Genomic DNA, 20,589 nt, shown 5'->3' with positions numbered 1-20,589 from the left:
ACGGCGACGATCGTGGCGGCGTAGATCAGGCTTTGGCCGAGGTTAAGACTTAGCTAGAGACTTAGTATGATGGTAAAAGAGGGGTAAGGAAGGATAAGGATGGGGTCCTCACCTTGCTTTGACGATCGGGGAAGGAGAATTCGCGGAGACGACGATGTAGCGCATCACGCGTGGTGACGGCGGTGACACCGGTGAACAGTGGCACACGGACAGGGCAACTATGGTAGCTAGGGCTTGAGGCATGTTGAGGGCATAGGGGAGGACATTAAACAACTATTTATAGGGCTAGGGGCGGTTGGTTGAGGCGGAGTCCAAGCCAGACACGATTCGGATTCGAGTTCTAGTCGGTTAGGATTTCCTTTTTCGTAGATCTTTTATTCCGAGGATGATATCTCTATCGTCAGGACTCCAAATTGGATGTTTCTAGATTCTAAATTGTAGTACTCTAAAAGATATACAACTTTGGTATTCTTTGGAACTTCTGAAAATATCATTTTGAGTTCCAAAAAAGCGTCACAAGATAAACTGTTTGAACTGAGACTTATTTGCGCATCACTGATTTTAGGGGCTATAACTCCTAGCTCCATTAACCAAAATGGGACTTCCATATGTTCAAATCGAAGCTCTCGACGAGGCCTACAACTTTGGTATTTTCAAGATTTGCATTTGAATGAGGCTGTTCAGGACTCCGGGAATATCCATAGATTTCGTGGATCCTTTGTGTTGGGCCTTCTAGATGACTTGTGTGCCGGTCAAGAGCTTGGGCTTGGGTAGGATTGGATCCAATGGCACCTTAGTCATATCTAGGTTTTAGAAAAGAAATTTTTGTAGAAAAATTTGAATAGAGATTGAATTTGAATTGAGCTTGAAGTGAATTCAAGAGAAACGAAAAAATAAGGTTGAACAAGAATGGGAGTAGATATGGAATTTGAATTTGATTTAAACAAGAATTTGGATAAGATTTGAATTGAACTAGAGAAGGATCATGTATGATTAAGGATGGAATAGATGATGAATTCAATGATTTTGAATTCCAACCATTAAGATCCTTAACTAATTTACTACATAGTTTTGCAAAAACCTTTTCAAAATCTTTTTCACTCAAAGCACCAAAGAGAAAGAAAAAGAAAAAGAACTCTAATGCATTTTCCTAGCTCCTAGCAACACTTAGCATGCAATGCACATAAAATAATAACCTATATTAATTGATTGTTTATGAAAATAGGTTTTAAACATATTCTACTGGTGAAGCTACTTACTAATGTTGGAAAATTTTAAGAAGTTGTAAAATCTTGGAAAGTGGGTGTTACAACATCACTTAGTAAATTTTGTTTGTGTTGTGCAGTGCTGGGCTCCTCCCGCTCTGCAGGCTCGTGGAGGTGGATGCTATGCTCTGGGTAGTAGAATCCATGATGCATTTCAACTTCGATCGGGCCCTGCTGGCAGCCTTTTTTGACAGGTAATGGACTGAGGTGCACACATTTCACCTCCCGTGCGGGGAGATCGTGCCCACACTTGAGGACATCTCGCTCCTTCTAGCCCTACCATGCATGGGCCCTGCAGTGGGCGCGAAGGATGTAGGTGTTACCTAGCATGAGGACCTTTTGGCATGGTTCGGAGCCATTGTCTAGAGGGATGACCTTCCCCCATTGAGGACGTTATCTGAGTTAGAGAAGCACGACCCTACAAAGATTTTTTGCTTCAGTTCATGGTACATTATTCGTCAGATGTTCCTTCATGTGCTTAATGTTTGCAGTCTACGAGTTTATTGTTTATTGTTTGGTAATTAATAGGAAGAGAACATCCACCCACAAGCGGGCGACAATGAAATCTCTAGGCACTTGGGCCTACTTGTTGTGGTTGTTCGAGTGGATCACATCACCAAGACACACGGCAACTCGTTGTCCAAGAGTATGATCACGTACGCAATGGAAATTGCGGACGCTGGACCGGGGGAGGCCCTCTAGTATAGATGGGATTCTATTGTTCTAGCCGTGACCTACATGGGTTTGTGTGAGGGTTGCATGAAATCTGATTCAAACGTTGCCTTCATTGGCTACATGCTCCTTCTCCAGCTGTGGTCATACGAGCGGTTCACCATTGGTCAACCGATGGTGGACCACACCCTGTATCCTTTCCACCTGACAACATGGACGGACCCACCATAGGGTCTTTGTGGTGCCGACGGCGGGTAAGATCTATTAAGATGGCATGCATTCCTTACATCAATTGATTATTTATTTGTCTAACACATATTCTCTACACAACTGACTTGGTCCAGTGTCTAGACACACCAGGCATACCCAGACTTCACAGCCCAATTTGACCACCTCATGGTCAACGGTGTGAGGTGGACGATGTACTTCAATGAGGAAGTACTTGTGTTCCCCCTTCAGACTGTTTGTCCTATGCACTTAGGATATGGAGTATGTGTGTTAATTTGGCTAGTTCTAGCAGTTCACCCTACCATCCACCCGAATTGTTCTTGCAAACATGCACATGTAACTTTGTAATTATTTGTTCAACTTCTTCATTGTCACACCATACCCCATGTACTATCTCGTCTTGCAGGATGACACATAAGAGTTCATTGTCGACTAGCACTTGGGCATCACATGTGCAGTAGTGGTTGGCAAGATGTGACCAGGCATTGGATGACGTCATTGACGAGGATCGGCCACACTCTAACAAGGCATACAATGAGTACCTAGCTTGGTTTCTGGCTTGGACATGGATCCAGGTCACGTACACACCATCCGAGGCTCTGGCTCATGCACTGTATGTGCGCGACACCTATTTGATGCACAGAGACTAGGCATAATCATTAACAATACATTTGATTGAAAGCAACATTAGTGTTACCCTGAATTTAGCTTACAAATAACTAGTCTCATCTAATAAAACATTTGTTCACAAAGGGGCATACTATACCAGATAGGGGTTGAGGATGATCACGTGTAGGTCCTTGTTGGACGTTGCTATGGCATCTTAAGTGGCTCTTGCTTGGCCTCCTCGCACCTCAACGGCGTTCACGGCTTCGCCTCACCTACCAGTACGCCCAATGTACACTGGTGAGCACTATGGTGCCACTTTTTTCAGGCCATCCTTCACTAGCGTCGGTGACCTCTACTACGGCGTCACCTCCTCCAGACCATCTTTCACCAGTGTCGGTGACCACTTCTATGGTGGCAGGTCATTCAGTCTGTCTTTCACCGGTGCCCGTGATCCCTATGGCAGCAACTCCTCCAGGCCTTCTATCATAGATGCCGGTCTATCCTCAGCTCACGTCCCTACCTTAGGTACCACAAACAATAATCAATTATGTACTTCATAAATTTCCCACTCTTCATTGTTGGTAACATGTTTTTCTTCATAAACCACATGCATATATCCATGATCTCAAAGATGTACATGTGTCGACAGAGTACTTGGAGTAGGTCATTAGGGACAGTTCTACCATGACTACTTACGAGTGCATCTTCGGCTCTGGTGTGATCGGGCCTTCCTTGTTAGGTGGCACACCAGATGTAGGCACATAACAGAGTCAAGAGGACTACGTGACTCCAATGCCCATTGACCAGCCTTCCCGGATAGTTCTTCTGCCAGACTCGCTCACGTACTCAGCACAGGGGGCCACAGTGTTCCGAGGCCATATGAGAACAGGGGTCGTCCCGAAATGGGAATGTTTTTAGGGATTAGTTTAGTTAATATATTGCTACTACCTTATGTTAGTATCATATATTCGGTTTATTTTTCCAGCGCCTGTCCTCCATTAGCATCATGATAAAGGACCACAACCAACTATTTTGTCAGTGTTAGGGGTCTTCATATTTGCTTACTAATTATTTACGAATGTCAAATCTAAACAATGCATCATGGATTTCTAGAGGAACCACCTCATGAGATTGCCATACTGGCATGAGTGTCCATTGTGCAGGTGTGCCAACTGATCTCGGATGTCGATGTCTTTCTATATGGAGAATTTTGGTAGGAGGTTTTCATGTGTCCGAACCTTAATGATGATTTTATGTCGTGTTCAACTTTTCCATTATGTTCGCACCTTCCAACTCTATATCGTGAACAACACTTATAACATCACGTTTATCATCCATAACCTTGTTGTTTCAAGGAATGTATCGACGTGGTGAGACTGCCTTGCAATGAGGGATATATCAGAGAGGCTAAAACCAAATATGAACTTTATGTTAATCGTAGATGTCCAACTTTACTAATAAAATTATCGGCTTGGACTCTTTTCGTTTGATTAATCCACTTGGTGACATGAAGTTGTCGCTCTTTCAATGAGCGACAAGTTCTACGCCATATCAAGCTAGTGCCGTACTGAAGTGCCATCTTAACCTCTCACCCATTGAACAACGCCTAGTTTTGCATTTTTTTCAAATGGAAACCTATTTTTGCTAAATTTGAAAAATGGAAATGTAAAAATAAATTTTTTTGCATCTCTCGCGGCTCCCGACTCGGCCTCCTCGCTCAACGGCGCTTCGCTTGCACTCGCGCACTCGCAGTGATCCCCGACGGAGAGCACGAGCCGAAGGCCAGAAGAGTCGTGCATCATCGGCACCGAGCCAGTGAGCCATGGACTACAATCCCGGTAGCGCCTCCACCAATCACAACGGTGGCGGTGGCGGCAGCATCCACCTGGTCTGCGAGTACTGCGACGCCGGCGACGACTACAAACCCGACGACGCTAAGGATGGTTTCTTCTCCTGCCGCCAATGCTTCGCCATGCAGACCTCCACCCAGGCCACCGCCGCCGACCCCAACGACTTCCCCACCACCGGAAACATCTCCATCCGCCGTGTCGCCACCCAGCCCATCCCCACCCCTAAACTCCGCACCCTACCCAACCCTTCACACCACCGCCACCCCCACCCCTGTCAAAGATTAGTTCCTGACAATGTGTCCGTAAATTAACTTGGTACCTTCGAGTGCAGGGATTAATCACGAGACGAGACAATCGATATATACAGGCTCGAGCCTCCGATGGGAGTAATATCTTACGTCCTGTGGGGGTGTTGCTGCCGTATATTGATGATCTTGAGTACAAGCAATGAGACTAAATCTATTACAGAGAGTATATCAGATCCGATCTAACCTAAAGCTAAAGTTGCCGAATATCTTCTCTGCTAGGGTCTTGATGCTTGCCTCGAGTTCTCTCTCCTTCTTCTCCCTTAGTCTTTTCGCCTTATATAGGGGTGATGTACCGACTCCTATCCAACTATGATCGATAGAGAGTTATCTTACTTGACATTCAAGTAGATAAATCTGTTTTGAGTATTAATTGTATCGAGTTAGGTAACCAATCGAAACCTTTTTATACGTACTTTCTTGATTCTGGATGTGTTAGATACCGTTGATTCGGTTCCGTAATATCTAAAACTTCTTAATACGTGTTATACAATTCGTATATGATATATTTCTTATATACATATACCTTTAGTTAGATATTCGACACCCCACCCCTGCGGCTGCACCCGCGTTCGATGACTTCACCGAGCCAAGCGAGCCCCGGGACTTCGTGCACGGCGCCGGCACGTGGGGCGAGCCCGAGGACCTGGCAGCGCGGGTCCAATGGCGCTACGTGCAGGGGCTGCAGGTCCCGCACTGCAGGTGACCCTGCAGCGGCAGCTGGAGTTGCTGGTGGAGCGGCACCGGGTGGGCGCGCTCGTGTGCGGCATTGCCGGCACCGCCGTCTGGGTGCGGTGGTTATTGCATCCAAGGTGTTCGACGGAATGTGGGCGCGACAGGTGGTCGCGGACCACGAAGCCGCAGGGAGAGAGGTGTGTTTTGGTGGTGGAGGTGAGCAGGTTACATTCTTGTTTAGTTGCAATCGGAAGAACAGAATAAACTTGACTTAAATCTATCTCTTATGTGCAGATGACAAGAAACTTGACGAGGTGAAGTATGAATGGGAAGATGATATCTTACCCCGTCGAAAAGACAGGCGCAGGGTTGAGTTTGCCTTTCTGCCCTCACTGAGAATGATGCTGCCCGTTTACTCAACATTGGCTGTTTGTTTCTTGGCTTGCCATATTGCCCGTTAAGCCATCCTACCAAGTGACATTTAAAGGTGGGAAATGGAGGGAAAGATCCGTTATGTGGCAGCGTTTACTGAAGTAGACAGGCTCCTTGGGAGCTCTCTGCAAGTGCAAGACTGCCCTTTGGATATGAGGCAGCTGTTCAGGCCGGTGCGAGTTATTGGAGCATGGCAACTGGAAGCTACAGCTGGATCCATAGCGCAAAGAGTAGGCTTGAGGCTTCCTTCAGTTAACTTCTACGCGATTGCTCAACGCTGCTTCAAGGACATGTCACTACCGATAGATAGAATCCTTCTCCATGCGTGCCAAATCTGAGTGGGCAATGCCTGCAGAGCTATGGTTGTCTAGTAATCCTGCTAGAATCCCTACACGGGTTTGTGTAATGGCTATACTAATAGTGTCTCTACGAGTTCTGTATAACATCAATGGTCAAGGGATATGGGAGGTGAGTTTGCCACATAGAGTCCCTTTCCATAAGTTAGATAGGATTTATAATAAATGCAAATGAACTGAAGTTATGTTTCTTTGCAGAAGATTTGTGACAGAGGAAGAAACGCTGGTGGATCTGATCCTGACACAAAGTCAGCACATTTCATGAAGCCTGATGGCAGTAACAGTGAGGAGTTTGGCGTGAGAGAGTTGTTGTGCACTGTTGCAGCTACCTATGACAAAATCAATGTTGAGTATGGTAAATTTGGTTGGTCATTGCCTTGTGTCCGCGTTTATCTTTACCATCTAGTGCACACATGCCAGTTTTTGTCATGCTTATGCTGACTCCAGGTAGTTTAAATTCAGTTTGCTAAAAAAATTAAAGTACAAATGGTCATTTGTGCCTGTGCAATTAATAGATTTTTCACATTTTATGGATCTTATTCCATAGATTTTTCACATTTCATGGATCTTATTCCTGCTTTCTGTCCTGCTTGCAAGTAAAGAGATCTGTAAATGTTGAGTAAAACCAAGGCTTCAGCACAGGTGGGTCCTGTGCATCATTCTGTGTTTTGAATCTTCACGAAGAATGCACAAGTCTCTTCCACTGCATGATATTACTCCTCTTGTAATGCCTTAACGTAATACAATTAGCATCTACTGGCAAACAAGGTAAACTGGTGGAGAACATTGGACCACTTTGGAGCGTGCTTCTATTAAGATAGAGCTTTGCTTTTGTCCTTCTCGTTTATATGGATGGTGTTGAGTAACTTCGCACTAGCATTGAAATGGGACTTGTTAGTTTTTTCTACAATTTTCACCAGTTACAAAAAGATGACATTTGAACTTTGCAAAGTCAATAAGAATATAAGATGTTACGTTAACCATGAGAATTTATTGTCATTTAATTGAGAGAAGAATTATGAGAGTGTGATATTGTGAAAAGATTGTTATGACTATGGCATCATTTTTATATTCCAATGTAGATATTTGCATCGATATCTTTGATCAAGTTATAATGGTTGATTGTATATATTCTTGGCTGACTTTTTTGTTTGGCCGATGAGATTACTTCTTGAGGGTACGACATTGACTTGAAGTTTTCTAATTTTACAGACTACTCGAGGGACCGGGTGTCCATTGTGGATTACTGCTTAAAGTATGCATGATTGAGGTATCCAACATAGTTGCTGCTATCTTATTTAAGCTTCCTCTGTATTAATGTTCTCCGTTATTATATTCTGGATCAGTTCTTTGACTATGTAATCTGTATTAACGACTTAGTATGCAGTGCAGCACATCAACTAGGTTCTATCATGCCAAACTTGCTATCATAAAATTTCCTAAATAATGTGCAGTAGTCAACGTAGTCTACAACTAAACATGTAAAAATTCAAATCCAATCTTTGTGTTTGAAGAAATAGAAAAGAGAACCTTTTGACCAAAGGAAAAAATAGGAAATGAGAAATTTTGTTTCTTTCTCCTGCGTGGTTGGGAGCAGGTGAGGGTGGGGACTGTCATTTGCAGAGAATTTCCGGCGCCTGTTTATCAGCACAGATGAGTTCAACCTTGAAATTCTGTTCGTGGGTGGGTCTTCATGTTGATTTTATGGCTGAGCCCATTAGGTTATAATGATACATCATTCCACTTGTCTTGCACAGACTATGTTCCCAACTGCAAAATATTCATTGCAGGATGAGAATCCAAAAGAGCAAGTAAAGTCCCAGTCTCAAGGTATTAGAAATGACAATTACAAATGGAGTGAATAACCGCTACCGAGATGGCACTTTTGTTGAAGCAAGTTGCTTTTCTGCATCTTCAGGTCATGATGCAATGCAGATGATTAAGTCAGAGATGCAAGATCGTGGATTTCATTACATGCCACCAAAGAAACCGAGGAAATCAGATGGCTATCTTCGATATAGGAGGAGACTAACTGGTGGTTTTATTTATGTTGTGCATGCTGATTATTACATGTTGCTGCGTGCTTTTGCAAAGCTTGCGGAGGTTGATGTTCGTATCATGCATACCAGTGTATTAAAACTTGAGAAGAGACTCCCATGGATTGAAGAACAAATTGAAAGAAGCTTGAACACCTTGCAAAACCTCTCTAGTAGAACGAAAGATGAGCTAAGACCTTTATCGGGTTGAAGTTTCTATGGAGCCTTATACTCTGCCAACATGGTAAGTTCCCGGATCATCATTTCTTTTCTATGAAAAAAATAGAATTTTCCTTGAGCATTTTGGTCTGCTAGCACTACTTTTTTCCTTTAGAGATTTAATACAGTACATTTTCACTCCACGAATACCATGTGATTCTCAACCAGTTAGAGTTTACTATCTGAATGTGTTTAAGTACTAATGGCATACAAAGTATCATCGAGCGTCCCCTCCATTCCATTTATGGTGGACCATGCGTTGCATTGTTTGAGTGTGGTTTCAAAGTATGGTTAGGTGCATACATCAGGAAACAAGGGCATGTTGTGGCCTGTGGGCGTTGGTAAGCAAGTTGAGCACAAAAAGAGCAGGGCAGATTGTGGGTCTTTGTTAGCTGAAGCAATCTGTAGGATGAAGTGATGAACCACGGATTATGACCTTTTTCTTTAGAATGAGCAGAATTATGTTAGAGTGCCAAACATTACATGCCATGGATACCTTGGATTCAATCTTGCGAGAGGTGGGTCATATTAACACACACTGAGCACATGAGTTTTCTTGCTGCAACAGCTTTTGATATTTATTCAAATATCTAAAAACCTATAACTACTAATAACCTCTATTAGATTGAAACTCATCCAAAGGTGTATTTTATAGGGGAGAGGTCAGCCTATATATAGGCACAACAACCGTCCTAATGCAGCTATAATAACCGACATACTGTTTTCTAAAGTAACCAGCATACTATTTTCTATGGTAACAGATTTACTGTTGCTATCGCCCCTACTGTTGCTCCAGTACCAACACATAAGGATTACCCTAACATTACTAACCATAAGCATTGTGTATTAGTATCGCTGACAAGGTCGCTGTCGTTGTAGCCAACCAGCTGTCCTCTTCAGGGCCACCATATGCTCCTGAGTTGGCTACTGTATGAAGCGAAGCTGTCATACCCAAGCCCTCAAAGTCTCCAACATCCAGCGCGGCCGTGCTAGCCCCGCCGGCAGCTTAATCTTCGATTCCGACGGGTACTTGTCCAACCCCATCAGCACTATCACACCCTACGGCGCCGACCTCTCCTCTATGTCCAACTTCGTAGCCACGGCGGTGGTGGGGCTCGAAGAGATGGCAACAAGAATGCTCTGCAGCTTCTTGACCTCATGTCTGCTACCGACCTACTGTTGCTACAGTATCAGCACACAAGGATTATCTTAACAGGATACGGCAACGGTGCTAGTAGCAGACTTCACTGGTTCATGGCGATGGCGATACTTAGGGATCAGCATTGATGAGGCGAGTAGCTCTTTGGGAGCTTGAATGACAAGAGGAAAAAAGTTGAACTCTGGACCGAAGTCACCAAACAGGCTGGGTGAAACCAACTGAAAGGAATGGTTGAACCCAACAAGGGAAACTTGGCAATCCTTTTCTGTTCGCTGCTTATGTTGCAGAACCATCTTTCAACATTAAGTTGAGAATCATGGTGTTTACATATTTTCTCAAAGATTAATTATATCCTTACAACTTATTTTGATCCTTGTTATACATTAAAAATTAGCTGACTTAATGTCGCTGATCCTTGTTGGGTTCTACTTTTTACTTGCATGCTTTCAATTGCATAATGATGATTTTGGCACTGAAACTAACTTAAAAGAGTTGACCTGTAAATATTGCATGCCATTGAATATTATCTCACTATTACATTTCTGCATGTTGGGAAATACTGAATCCAAGTAATATCCTTAATGGAAAATGGGAGTCAGGTGACTGATCCATCTGTCCTCTATCCAGGTACACCGGGAACTACTAAACTGTTTGATAGTTTTTTTTTAACCTAGGGACACCTGAACCTTTTATCTTGTGTGTTGAATATTTTGTATCTGTTCCTGGGCAAAGCTGGTGTTTTCCTTTTTGTTTCCGTTTACGCCGCTATCAGGGTAAGGACGAATAGTCTTGTCACAGGTGCTGTTGTACATTCCCCTTGATGTACCTTCCAACACTTGTTACAGTTGAGCGAGGTGGCTGGGTCCAGGTGATATGGAGATGGAGCAGCAGGCGACCACTTCAGTGTTAGCAAATGAGCAAGCATGTATTGCATGATGCTTTGCTGGGGTGCACCACTACATGTGTCATTGGAGAGCACTTTGTCTCCATGGTCAATGAAGCAAGGAAGATTCAAAAAGCCAGCTGCTACACTACTTCCACAATTATTCAGTTCTTGGCATGTAGTAGTCTTGCCACGCCAAATTAGGCTACAAGTAGATGTTATTTTGTTTTAATCCGAACAAGTGTGACTATTTTGCTTATATAGATCACTAATGTCTGATAAAGCTGAGGGGTTATTTCTATATTTACATGTTTAATTCTAGCTAGAAGCGACCAAGCATAAGTGCTGCGTATTGCTTTCGTCTGTCTCAAGATAGTTGTTTAAAGCAACCGTACAGACAAAATATTTTCTTAGAAAGGGTTCGGCTTATTACAGGGCAAGAATTGACAATCGACTTCTACTTTGCAATATTGAGTTCATGACAGAGTAATGTACGTATAAAAAAATGTATTTTGATATCTGTGCACTGGTTTCGATCCCCACAAGAACAGAAGGAACGCCCCTACGATCTGCCTCAGTTACAATGTCGATCGTATATTGAGCAAAATTGCAAGTTACAAATTATTTTCATCAAACACCAAAATTGGAACCAGAGAACGATTTTATTTCATCAAAATTAAATTAGAAACCCAATTCAATTCATCCTTGATCCTGAGAAAGCAAATGAAGAGCTGCAGATTTCAGTCGTTTAGGACACTGATGGAAGATAGGTACATGCAGGCTCGAGAGAAAGCAGACGATATTCAGAAGCGTGTCGATGAGGCAATGAAAAGATTTTTGGCGCTCGGCAGCAGAGCTTCAGTCACTACGCCTCAGAGGACAACAAAGGCACAAGTTTTTTTTTTTTTAGAACGGCAGGCACAACCGTGGCTCTGGCGTTGTTGTCGACGATTTCCATCTGCTCCCTGATACGATGAATGCACACGACTAGACGACTGATCACATCAACAAGAAACTCAAGAAGGCCACTACCAGAAGAATCAGAAGAAAATGAGGCCTCAACCATGCCTCTCCACAATACTGTCAACTTTTCCCTGCACCGATCTCATCTGGACTAGGAAGAGCATCAATTAGCTTATCTTTACACTAGGAGGAAATAATTACCGTCGAAAGGGGCTCAAGAGGTCATTAGGCGCGCCATTATCAGCCACTAGAGTAGCTGGTACCAGGGACACAGCCTACTCATCTGAACACAGCGACTTCATGAGTCCCCGCGGGTCGCCCCACACCGGCAACACGGTAATGGCATCCACCATGTCCGACTCTCCCGCATTGCAGAGCGCGTCCAGCTCGTCGCATAACTCGGTCACCTTCTTGAGCAGCTGCTCCTGCAGCTCTACCTGCACAGCCACCGGAATTGGGAGGAAACCACAAACCGCGAGTAAGAACGGGAAAGAACAAGTAGAGCGGCGAAGCAAGCCAGGCGGCCGGTGAAGGAAGTAAGCTAGCTACCTGGGTGAGGAGGTCGTCAAGGGCGAAAGCTGAGGTTGTGGCGGCAGCGGCGGGATGGGGAGCCGCAGAAGAATCTTGGGGAGGAGGCGGCAGGGGAGCGGGGCGCGGGACGATGTGTTGGGAGGCAAGGGCCTCCCAGCGAGCGAGCTCTCGGAGGTACTTTTCGCGGAGGCGGAGGAGCACGCGGCGGCGCCGGCTGTCGGCCTCGGGGACGGGGACGGGGCTGCGGTAGAGCCCGCGGGGGCACTCGAAGACGAGAGATTTATACTGGCAGATCTCAACGTGCTGCCAGTCCACCCCCACCTCCTCCTCCTCGCCGCTGCCGCCGCTGGGGGCCGCGGCCATCGGCTGGGACGGCCCGGGCGACAACGCACGGCGGCCGTGGGGATATGGACATCTGGCGGTGCACGGCGGGTGGATTGGAGGTGGAAAGTGCGGCGGCGGCCCAGATCGGGTCTGCTCGGCTCGGCCGTGTTGCACCTACACTGGGTAGGTGTTGTACGCTAGCTTAGATTTACTGTTTATTTGAGCTTGTGTCTATCTTCTGGCTCTAGAATCCTAAATAACCACCTGGCTTCTTATACGGACTTCTCAAAAGCTGAAGGCTTTATAAGCCCACAACGAACTAAACTAGAATGGAGAAGCAAGTCTCGGCCGGCTTTCAAGCTTATATGGGTTGGAAAAAGCTCTACCCATTTATAACTCGGCTGCTCCTCCTAATTCCCCACTTCGTCGTTCGGTTTCCAACCGAAGCAAGAAGAGAAGAAGGTGATTAGAGTTTTCACCCGCCGATGGCGCTGTTTGGCTCCTCCGATCGTCGCCTGTCCTTCCCACTCCAATGAGATGCTCTAGGACGTCGACCTCCCCCCTCCACCATTGAGTACCCCACGCCGTGGAGAAGTCCCAAGCCCCCCAGCTCGTCGTCGAGGACCAAGCCCGCTAAGTGTAGGACTACGAGCACTGTATAAGGTCTCCCACATCGGCCACGCTCTCCCGACGCCCCCAAGATCCCCTCCACAATCCACGGTGGATCTAGAGCTGTTAAAAGGGTGTTTGGCTAACAAGTTGACTCCAACTCCAAAAATGAGAGATTTTTTGGTGAATTGACCGTAAAGATGTTCAAATGGGTCGTGCAACATGAGCTGGCCCAAGGTATGACACTGTTGGCACGGCCCAGGCACAGCACGACACGACGGCTAACGGGCCGGGCTAGCACGGTAGGACGACTTGGGCTGTGCCTGGGCCGAAGCCGCGGCACGACGGGCCAGCACGGTACATCCTGTTTAACTGTTCATATTTTGGTAATATTTTATATAATTTATTTAGATCTAATACCATATAGGATATGTGGTGCAATGGTAGTGTGTTTGACTCCCAAGTAGAAGGTCGGGTGTTCGATTCCGAGTGAAAGCAAGTTTTTTGTGATTTTTTCCAATTTTTCGCGGGCTAGCAGGTTGACGGGCCAAAAAGAGTCATCGGACCTACCGTGTCGCGGGCCGACACGGCACGGCCCAATCTTAAATGGGCCGTGCCTGGGCTGGAGTCACGGCACGTGGGCCAGCATGGCACGGCCCGTTTAGCTAACGAGCCTAAATAGGCCATGCCTCAATGGGCCCGTGCCGTGCCGGGCCGGGCCGCCCATTTGGCCATCTCTGGTTGACCGTGTTACTCCTGTGTTGTCGCTTACACATAAGTAGTATTTGTGAGTGTTTATTCTTATATTTTTCAGTTTGATTGTTGCAATGTTGGTTAATATTTTCACAGAGGAATATTAGGATCTTGTCAAATAACATTCTTGTAAAACAACAATTAAAGTTCATCGAGAAACTACTAAACTGAACAAATGTTCAAAGAACTATTGTTAAGTGTACAAGAACTACTGAATTGAACATCAAGGGGCTAAACCTAATTATCGATTTTGTAAAGCTGTTGCCACTGATTTGACAAATCAAATCAATATGGTGCTCGTGTCAAACAACATTCTTGTGAATCAATATGCTGCATCGACCAACAGGTGCTTATCAGCATCACATCTACAAGGAAGACCAAATTGAAACAAAATCAAGAGAATGAAACTTGAATCTGAGCAGGCATTCGCATTGACACAAGGACGACATTGTAAACCACAGCCCATTGAGAAATCAAAGACCATCATCATATTATCTTTCGCAGCTCTGACTGCAAGCTTACTTCTCCATATTGCTCAAGAAACTTCTTGCAAAGCCAAATAAATATGTCTCCGTTCAAAATCCCAAAAACAACCCAGCTCTCACTGTCATACACTTGCCCTTCATACACAAGGTCGACGCTCACCGCCAACATTACACCGGCCGCTAATCCATTGCAAAGGCCAGCCCACTGGGCTTCTACTCCATGAAAAAGAAAGGCAGCTCAAAGAAGAAACTGTCTCAGCATCCTCCTCATCAGAAGAGCAACAGATTGATCACAGCTTTCATGTGGAGCCGCGCATAGACTCCAGTCAAGCAAAAGTAGAAATCAACCCCCACGTCCGGATGGATCTGCACCTCCCACGGCAGTGGAGGGGAGGACGAGGGCAACGACCCCAGAGACGAATTCAAGGTGAGTGGAATGACATGTTCAGCGGTGCACCAGAACGGCGACAACGCGGCAGGAGCACAGCCGGGAGGATGAAGTGGTGGTTGCGCACGGCTGCCAGCGGGGGCGATGACACAATGTGAGCTACGGCGGGGCGCTCGGCGGTCGGGCAGCAGCGAGGAGCAACGTGTAGGCGAAAGCGCATGGGCCACGGTGGGGTGCGGCGGCCGGTGCCGTAGTGCGCAGTACGGAGGCGATAGCCGACAACGGCTCGGTGATGACGGCTGACAGGCGGTAGCTAGGGCTGCGGAGGTTGGCAAATGGTGCGACCGAAAGGCGACGATTGGCAGGAGGTCATCGACGCGGTCTAGTGGGATGACGACGGATGAAGTGGCCTCAACGCGGCCTCTGCTGCGCCCGCGCCTGGCGGCCCCAGCCTTAGCACCAGTAGCGCCCAGGCCCGCCACCGCACGGCGGGTATGAATGGCAGCAGATCTGGTCGCTGGAGTTCAACGACGACAGCTTCGGCTGTGGGAAGGGATCGGTGATGGAAGGACAGGGACTGGGACGGTGAGGGGGTGCTCGGGGTGGCAGTGGCTCACTCAGGGGAGCACGGCGGGCAACAGATCTGGCCGCGGGAGTTTGACAGCGACACGGTTGGATAGGGCTAAAATTTAAAATTGGACAACATACGTCATAGTATTTACCAAAATAGATAACATATTGTCATATTTACAATTTTAACAATCATATTCGGCACATCATTAACCGAAAACTGACTTTCGGTACATCGTAATTCGAAAAAACACGGGTCCGACCATATTCGGTACACGAGGTGCTGAATATGACACTGTAGCCCATATTCGGCACCTCATGTATCGAAAATCAGGTGTATTTGGCATATGAGGTGCCAAACATGGTCGGTTGAAGTCTCGGCATAAAATGACAGTATCAAAGTGCCCGCAGCTGGTACAAGTCATATTCGACACACGAGGTGTCGAATATGGCACTATAACCCATATTCGGCACCTCATATGCCGAATATACCTCATTTTCGGCAAATGAGGCACCAAATATGTAATATTCGGTATCTCGTATGTCGAATATAGACGGGCCCGTGTTTTTTGATGTACGGTATACCAAAAGTCAATTTTCGGTAAATGAGGTGCCAAATACGGATGCTAAAATTATAAATACGATGATATGATGAACTCATCTGGGTCGCAAAAGAGCAAATAAAAACGAGTAGGGAGATATTTATAGGCTAGAGGTCCAAATCTAGCCATTGCCCAACTACCCTATTTTTCCATGAACGTCGGATGGATCGGTGTGCACTGACTTACAAACGCTAGAACATCCGGCGTGTATCCTTTTCAACCACTCCCAACTGTCAGCTATTAATTAGCTGCTAAGTTTCTTAAATACTCCGACGATGCCTCCGGGCACACGCCAGATCATCCGGTGTATAGAACCACAAAATCCAGGCTTCAAAATTCTTCTCTACAAGAAACACTCTGGCGTATACTCCGATGTACACGCCTGACTATCCGACGTGCATATTCATCAAATACCCTACTGAAATCCGTTTTGCAAGAAATACTCTGGCGAACGCTGGAACATCCAGCATGGACTTCAAGTTTTTTGTGCTACGTCATCACACAAAAATACTCCGGTATTAATGAGTCTTAGATTGCCGAACCATCCGGTGTACTTAATATCTTTTTGTCTTGATCCAAGAAATACTCCGACGTGTTCATCTCTGGTATCGCCAAACCATCCGGTGTACCAAAAAAATTTATGAGCTTGTCCAATTTAAGCACTATTGAGCTCTAACTTCTCAACATATTGACCATAGACTTCTTTGGGCTACCTAGTGCCATAAATTCACAAGTGTGCATCCAACCTTATCTAGACTTAACTAGATCAAGCAACAACTCTTAGCCCCCTTTATAGTATGGTCAAAATACTAAAAAAAGAAATCTAAACTACTCTAAGTGTCCTTCATCTCCTTGTGACACTTAGAACTAGAAGATCATTAATCTTGAAGCATATATCCTTTGATCGTCTATTACATCACCTTAGGGACTAAGAAACCCACTCATTGTTGTGAACTAAATTTTTGATACCCTTCAAAACACACATGTTAGTCATAATGATATAGTTATTATTAATCACCGAAACACTTACAACTTACCTGGGGGCCTAGATATTACAATGGGCCTTACTTACCGACATGGGACACCAGAAGAAACCAATGTATGAAGGAACGAGGCAACCAATGACGCGGAATGGTCCATCACCGTCTTTGTCTATGGAAGTCGCATACACAAGGGAGAATTCAAAGTTTCACATACCTACACCACGGAGACAAGAAGGTTCAGCTTCGAAGAAGGCATACGAGACACCACCCGCCAAGTCCTATACCACGTGTGCCTGGACTATGGAGCAACAACCAAGGACTCGTTGTACAGCTACGTCACCATTTGCAGCGACTCAAGCTCGGATACCAGAGTCCAATGCTTTTGCAATGAAGAAAATACCACGCACCAAATTCAAGTTCAACTCACCATCGCCCCAAATCGACTCTATGAGAACACCATGAAAGAACTGAAGGCAGTTCGCCATCACTTGGAAGAAGCTAAAAAAGACAATATGATACTCCGACACCACTTGCGCGACTTTACTCCTACACCAGTGTCACCCCAAAGCAAGAGACCTCGCTCCAAACCTCTCTCCAGCTCAGGATTAGAGTACCTAGACAGTGACATGGATGGAGAACATGCAACCCTACCATGTCTAACAAATAGGGAGCCCCCTATTAGAATAATAGAGATCGATAAGTAGTGTTGCTTACGTCATTTTGGAGTTGTTGGTTCTTATGGATATTTTTACTTGTGTCAGATATAAGTTACAGGATCACCCTTAGGCACCCTGTCTACATCCACATCTTAGAAGTAGGGTTTTATAATATTAATAGATATAATAAGAGTTTTTTTTAGTAAAATTAGTCTTTGCAACATAGACCTCTTCACAGAATCTTGTTCTATCCTCTTATCCATGCCCGACCATGCCAGATGGTCGACACCAGGAGCAACCTCAGAAGTAGTGACAACCGCACAGAAACCCTGCCTCCACCACAACATCCGATGACCATGCAACAGCTTATGGTTATGCAAACCCAGATCTTGCAAGGGATGGCCCACAATGGCCAGCATGCAACAGATTGCTTAGACCCAGCTACCACCACAGCTCTACTACCACAACCAGTCCAAGTTGGGGGAATTGATGAGGACTAAGCCACCTACGTTCTCTCATACCACTGAGCCACTTGCTGCAGATGATTGGCTTAAGACAATTGAGAAGAAATTGTTGATCGCCCAATGCAATGATCGTGAGAAGGTTCTGTACATTGCACATCAACTCATCGGTCTTGCCACTGACTGGTGGGATGTTTTCTGCAACACCCATGAGGATCATGAGTTAGTTACCTAGACAGAATTCAAGGAAGCCTTTCATCGCCATCATGTGCTGGTAAGCACTATCGCTATGATGAAGAAGGAGTTCTGCAACCTGAAGCAAGGGCCTATGTCAGTGAATGAGTACGTCAACAGGTTCACTCAACTCTCAAGGTATGCACCAGAGGATGTAGACACAGATGAGAAGAAATAGGAGTGTTTCTTAGATGGGTTGATTTATGGAATACAAGCTCAGTTAAGCACCCTTGACTACCCAAATTTTCAACATTTGGTAAACAAGGCACTAGTATTGGAAGACAAATGTTGTATGCTCGGTAAAGATCGCAAGAGAAGAATGGCCTCACAAGGACAACACTCAGGCAGTAACTCTCGCCCATGCACCATGCCGCACTAGGGACGACAACAATTGTCTACTTAGTTTAGACCTCAAGCAGTAGCACATCATCCTGTGGATCAGTAGCCTCTCTCCCCACAGCAGCCTCGGCCAAGAACCCTAACCCACAGGCTACAACTGGACACACACGTTTCAACTGTCATGAGATTGGATACTATGCTAATCAATATCCTAAGAGGAGACAGAACCAAACCTCGGTTCTATTCAACTTGAACACACTAATGAAGACACCAGCTCCAACTTAGAACCACAATCAGTATCAACACTTGCACAACCCAACAGAGCCCAACAGAACTACATGAAGGGACACGTGAACCATGTCTCTGCAGAAGAAGCTCGGGATGCACCTGACATCGTACTTGGTACGTTCTTTGTCAACTTAGCCCCTGCATCTGTTTTATTTGATTCTGGAGCCTTGCATTCGTTCATTACATCTAAGTATGTGGCCATACATAGTTTGCCAGTAACAAATCTAAAACATAAGATGCTAGTTAGCTCACCTAGTGGAGAAATAAGAGCTAGTCTCCCCTGCCCTAAGTCAAACCTTAAATTAAGGGGGGTAGAGTTCCCAACAAACCTCATTGTCCTAGAATCAAATGGGATTGATGTGATTCTTGGAATGAATTGGTTAGCAAAGTTCAAAAGAGTGATAGAGTGTGCCAGAAGGGCAATCACCTTGGAAAACGGAGAAGACGTCAAGGTACAATTCGTGGTAAACACACCCTCAACAAAGGAATACAAGCTGTACCATCTTGAAGGATTGATAGTGGAACAAATACGGATAGTCTGTGAGTTTCTAGACGTGTTCCTGGATGAATTGCCAGATATGCCTCCAGACTGAGATATTGAGTTTGTAATTGATCTTGTGCCTGAAACTGCGCCTATAACTAAGAGACCCTATAAGATGCCCATTAATGACCTAGCCGAACTAAAAAAGCAAATTCAAGAGTTGCTAGAGAAGGGTTATGTTCACCCTAGTACCTCACCATGGGGAGCACCTATGCTCTTCATGCAAAAGAAAGATAGAAGCCAAAGGATGTGCATAGACTACTAAGAACTTAATGATGTCACAATAACGAATAAGTATCCCTTACCCAGAATCGAAGATCTATTCAACCAACTTACCGGAGCTTGAGTGCTTTCAAATATAGACTTAAGGTCAAGATACCATCAGCTAAATATTTGGAAATCAGATATACCCAAGATAGCATTCATCACTTGGTACGGATTATATGAGTTTACGGTTATGTCGTTTGGATTAACTAATGCCCTGGCTTACTTCGTGTACCTCATGAATAAGGTTTTCATGGAGTATCTGGATAAGTTTGTCGTGGTGTTTATTGATGACATATTGATTTACTCTAAGAGTGAAGAAGAACATAAAGAGCATCTAAGAAAAATCTTGGGAAAGCTTAGAGAACATCATCTATATGCTAAGCTCAGCAAGTGTGAGTTTTGGTTACCAGAGGTGTCATTTCTTGGGCATATACTGTCTGCTGAAGGAGTTGCAGTAGACCCAACTAAGGTGAAAGGTGTGTTAAATTGGAAACCACCTACCACCTTTACAGAAGTAAGAAGTCTTCTTGGTCTACCAGGCTATTACTATCGTTTCATAGAAGTATTCTCGAAGATAGCCAAGCTACTCACAGAGTTGCTAAAGAAGGAAAAGAGGTATGAATGGACAAGCGCTTGTGAAGCAAGTTTCAATGAGCTTATGAAAAAGTTAACTACAACCCTAGTGCTAGTGTTGCCGAATATCTAGAAGAACTTTGACATATACTATGATGCGTCTCGACAAGGTCTTGGATGTGTTTTGATGCAAGAAGGACAAGCTTATGCTTCGAGATAGTTGAGGACTCATGAGAAAAATTATTCAACTTGTGACTTGGAATTAGTAGCGTGGTATATGCTTTAAAAATATGGAGGTATTATCTCCTGGAGAAAAGATGTGAGATATATACG

General features: G+C 45.0%; 2 protein-coding genes and 1 pseudogene across 3 annotated transcripts; 2 read left to right on the top strand and 1 right to left on the bottom strand.

Moving 5' to 3' along the window:
• The first annotated feature begins 4,596 nt into the window (after positions 1–4,596).
• Positions 4,597–7,389, top strand: LOC133885369 (TATA box-binding protein-associated factor RNA polymerase I subunit B-like; annotated as a pseudogene).
• A 166-nt stretch (positions 7,390–7,555) lies between these two features.
• Positions 7,556–9,544, top strand: LOC133885370 (TATA box-binding protein-associated factor RNA polymerase I subunit B-like). 2 transcript variants are annotated; one of them, XM_062325075.1, is made up of 3 exons: positions 7,556–7,662; positions 8,183–8,222; positions 8,311–9,544. In XM_062325075.1, exons 1-3 carry the CDS (start codon positions 7,654–7,656, stop codon positions 8,637–8,639), a joined length of 378 nt encoding a protein of 125 aa, XP_062181059.1. In that variant the 5' UTR covers positions 7,556–7,653; the 3' UTR covers positions 8,640–9,544. The 2 variants fall into 2 exon arrangements, with proteins under 2 accessions (XP_062181059.1, XP_062181058.1); XM_062325074.1 differs by lacking the exon at positions 7,556–7,662 and adding an exon at positions 7,950–8,075 and having other exon boundaries at positions 8,150–8,222.
• Positions 9,545–11,332: 1,788 nt separating this feature from the next.
• Positions 11,333–12,800, bottom strand: LOC133883874 (uncharacterized). The gene is made up of 2 exons (XM_062323263.1): positions 12,202–12,800; positions 11,333–12,089 (listed from the first exon to the last, which is right to left on the bottom strand). The coding sequence occupies exons 1-2, from the start codon at positions 12,544–12,546 to the stop codon at positions 11,928–11,930; spliced, it is 507 nt and encodes a 168-aa protein (XP_062179247.1). The 5' UTR covers positions 12,547–12,800; the 3' UTR covers positions 11,333–11,927.
• Positions 12,801–20,589: the final 7,789 nt, after the last annotated feature.

This window comes from Phragmites australis, chromosome 11 (genome assembly GCF_958298935.1).
Source record: "Phragmites australis chromosome 11, lpPhrAust1.1, whole genome shotgun sequence".
NCBI classification, from domain to species: Eukaryota; Viridiplantae; Streptophyta; class Magnoliopsida; order Poales; family Poaceae; genus Phragmites; species Phragmites australis.
The sequence above is the reverse complement of the archived record's forward strand: the minus strand, read 5'-3'. Positions and strand labels throughout refer to the sequence as shown.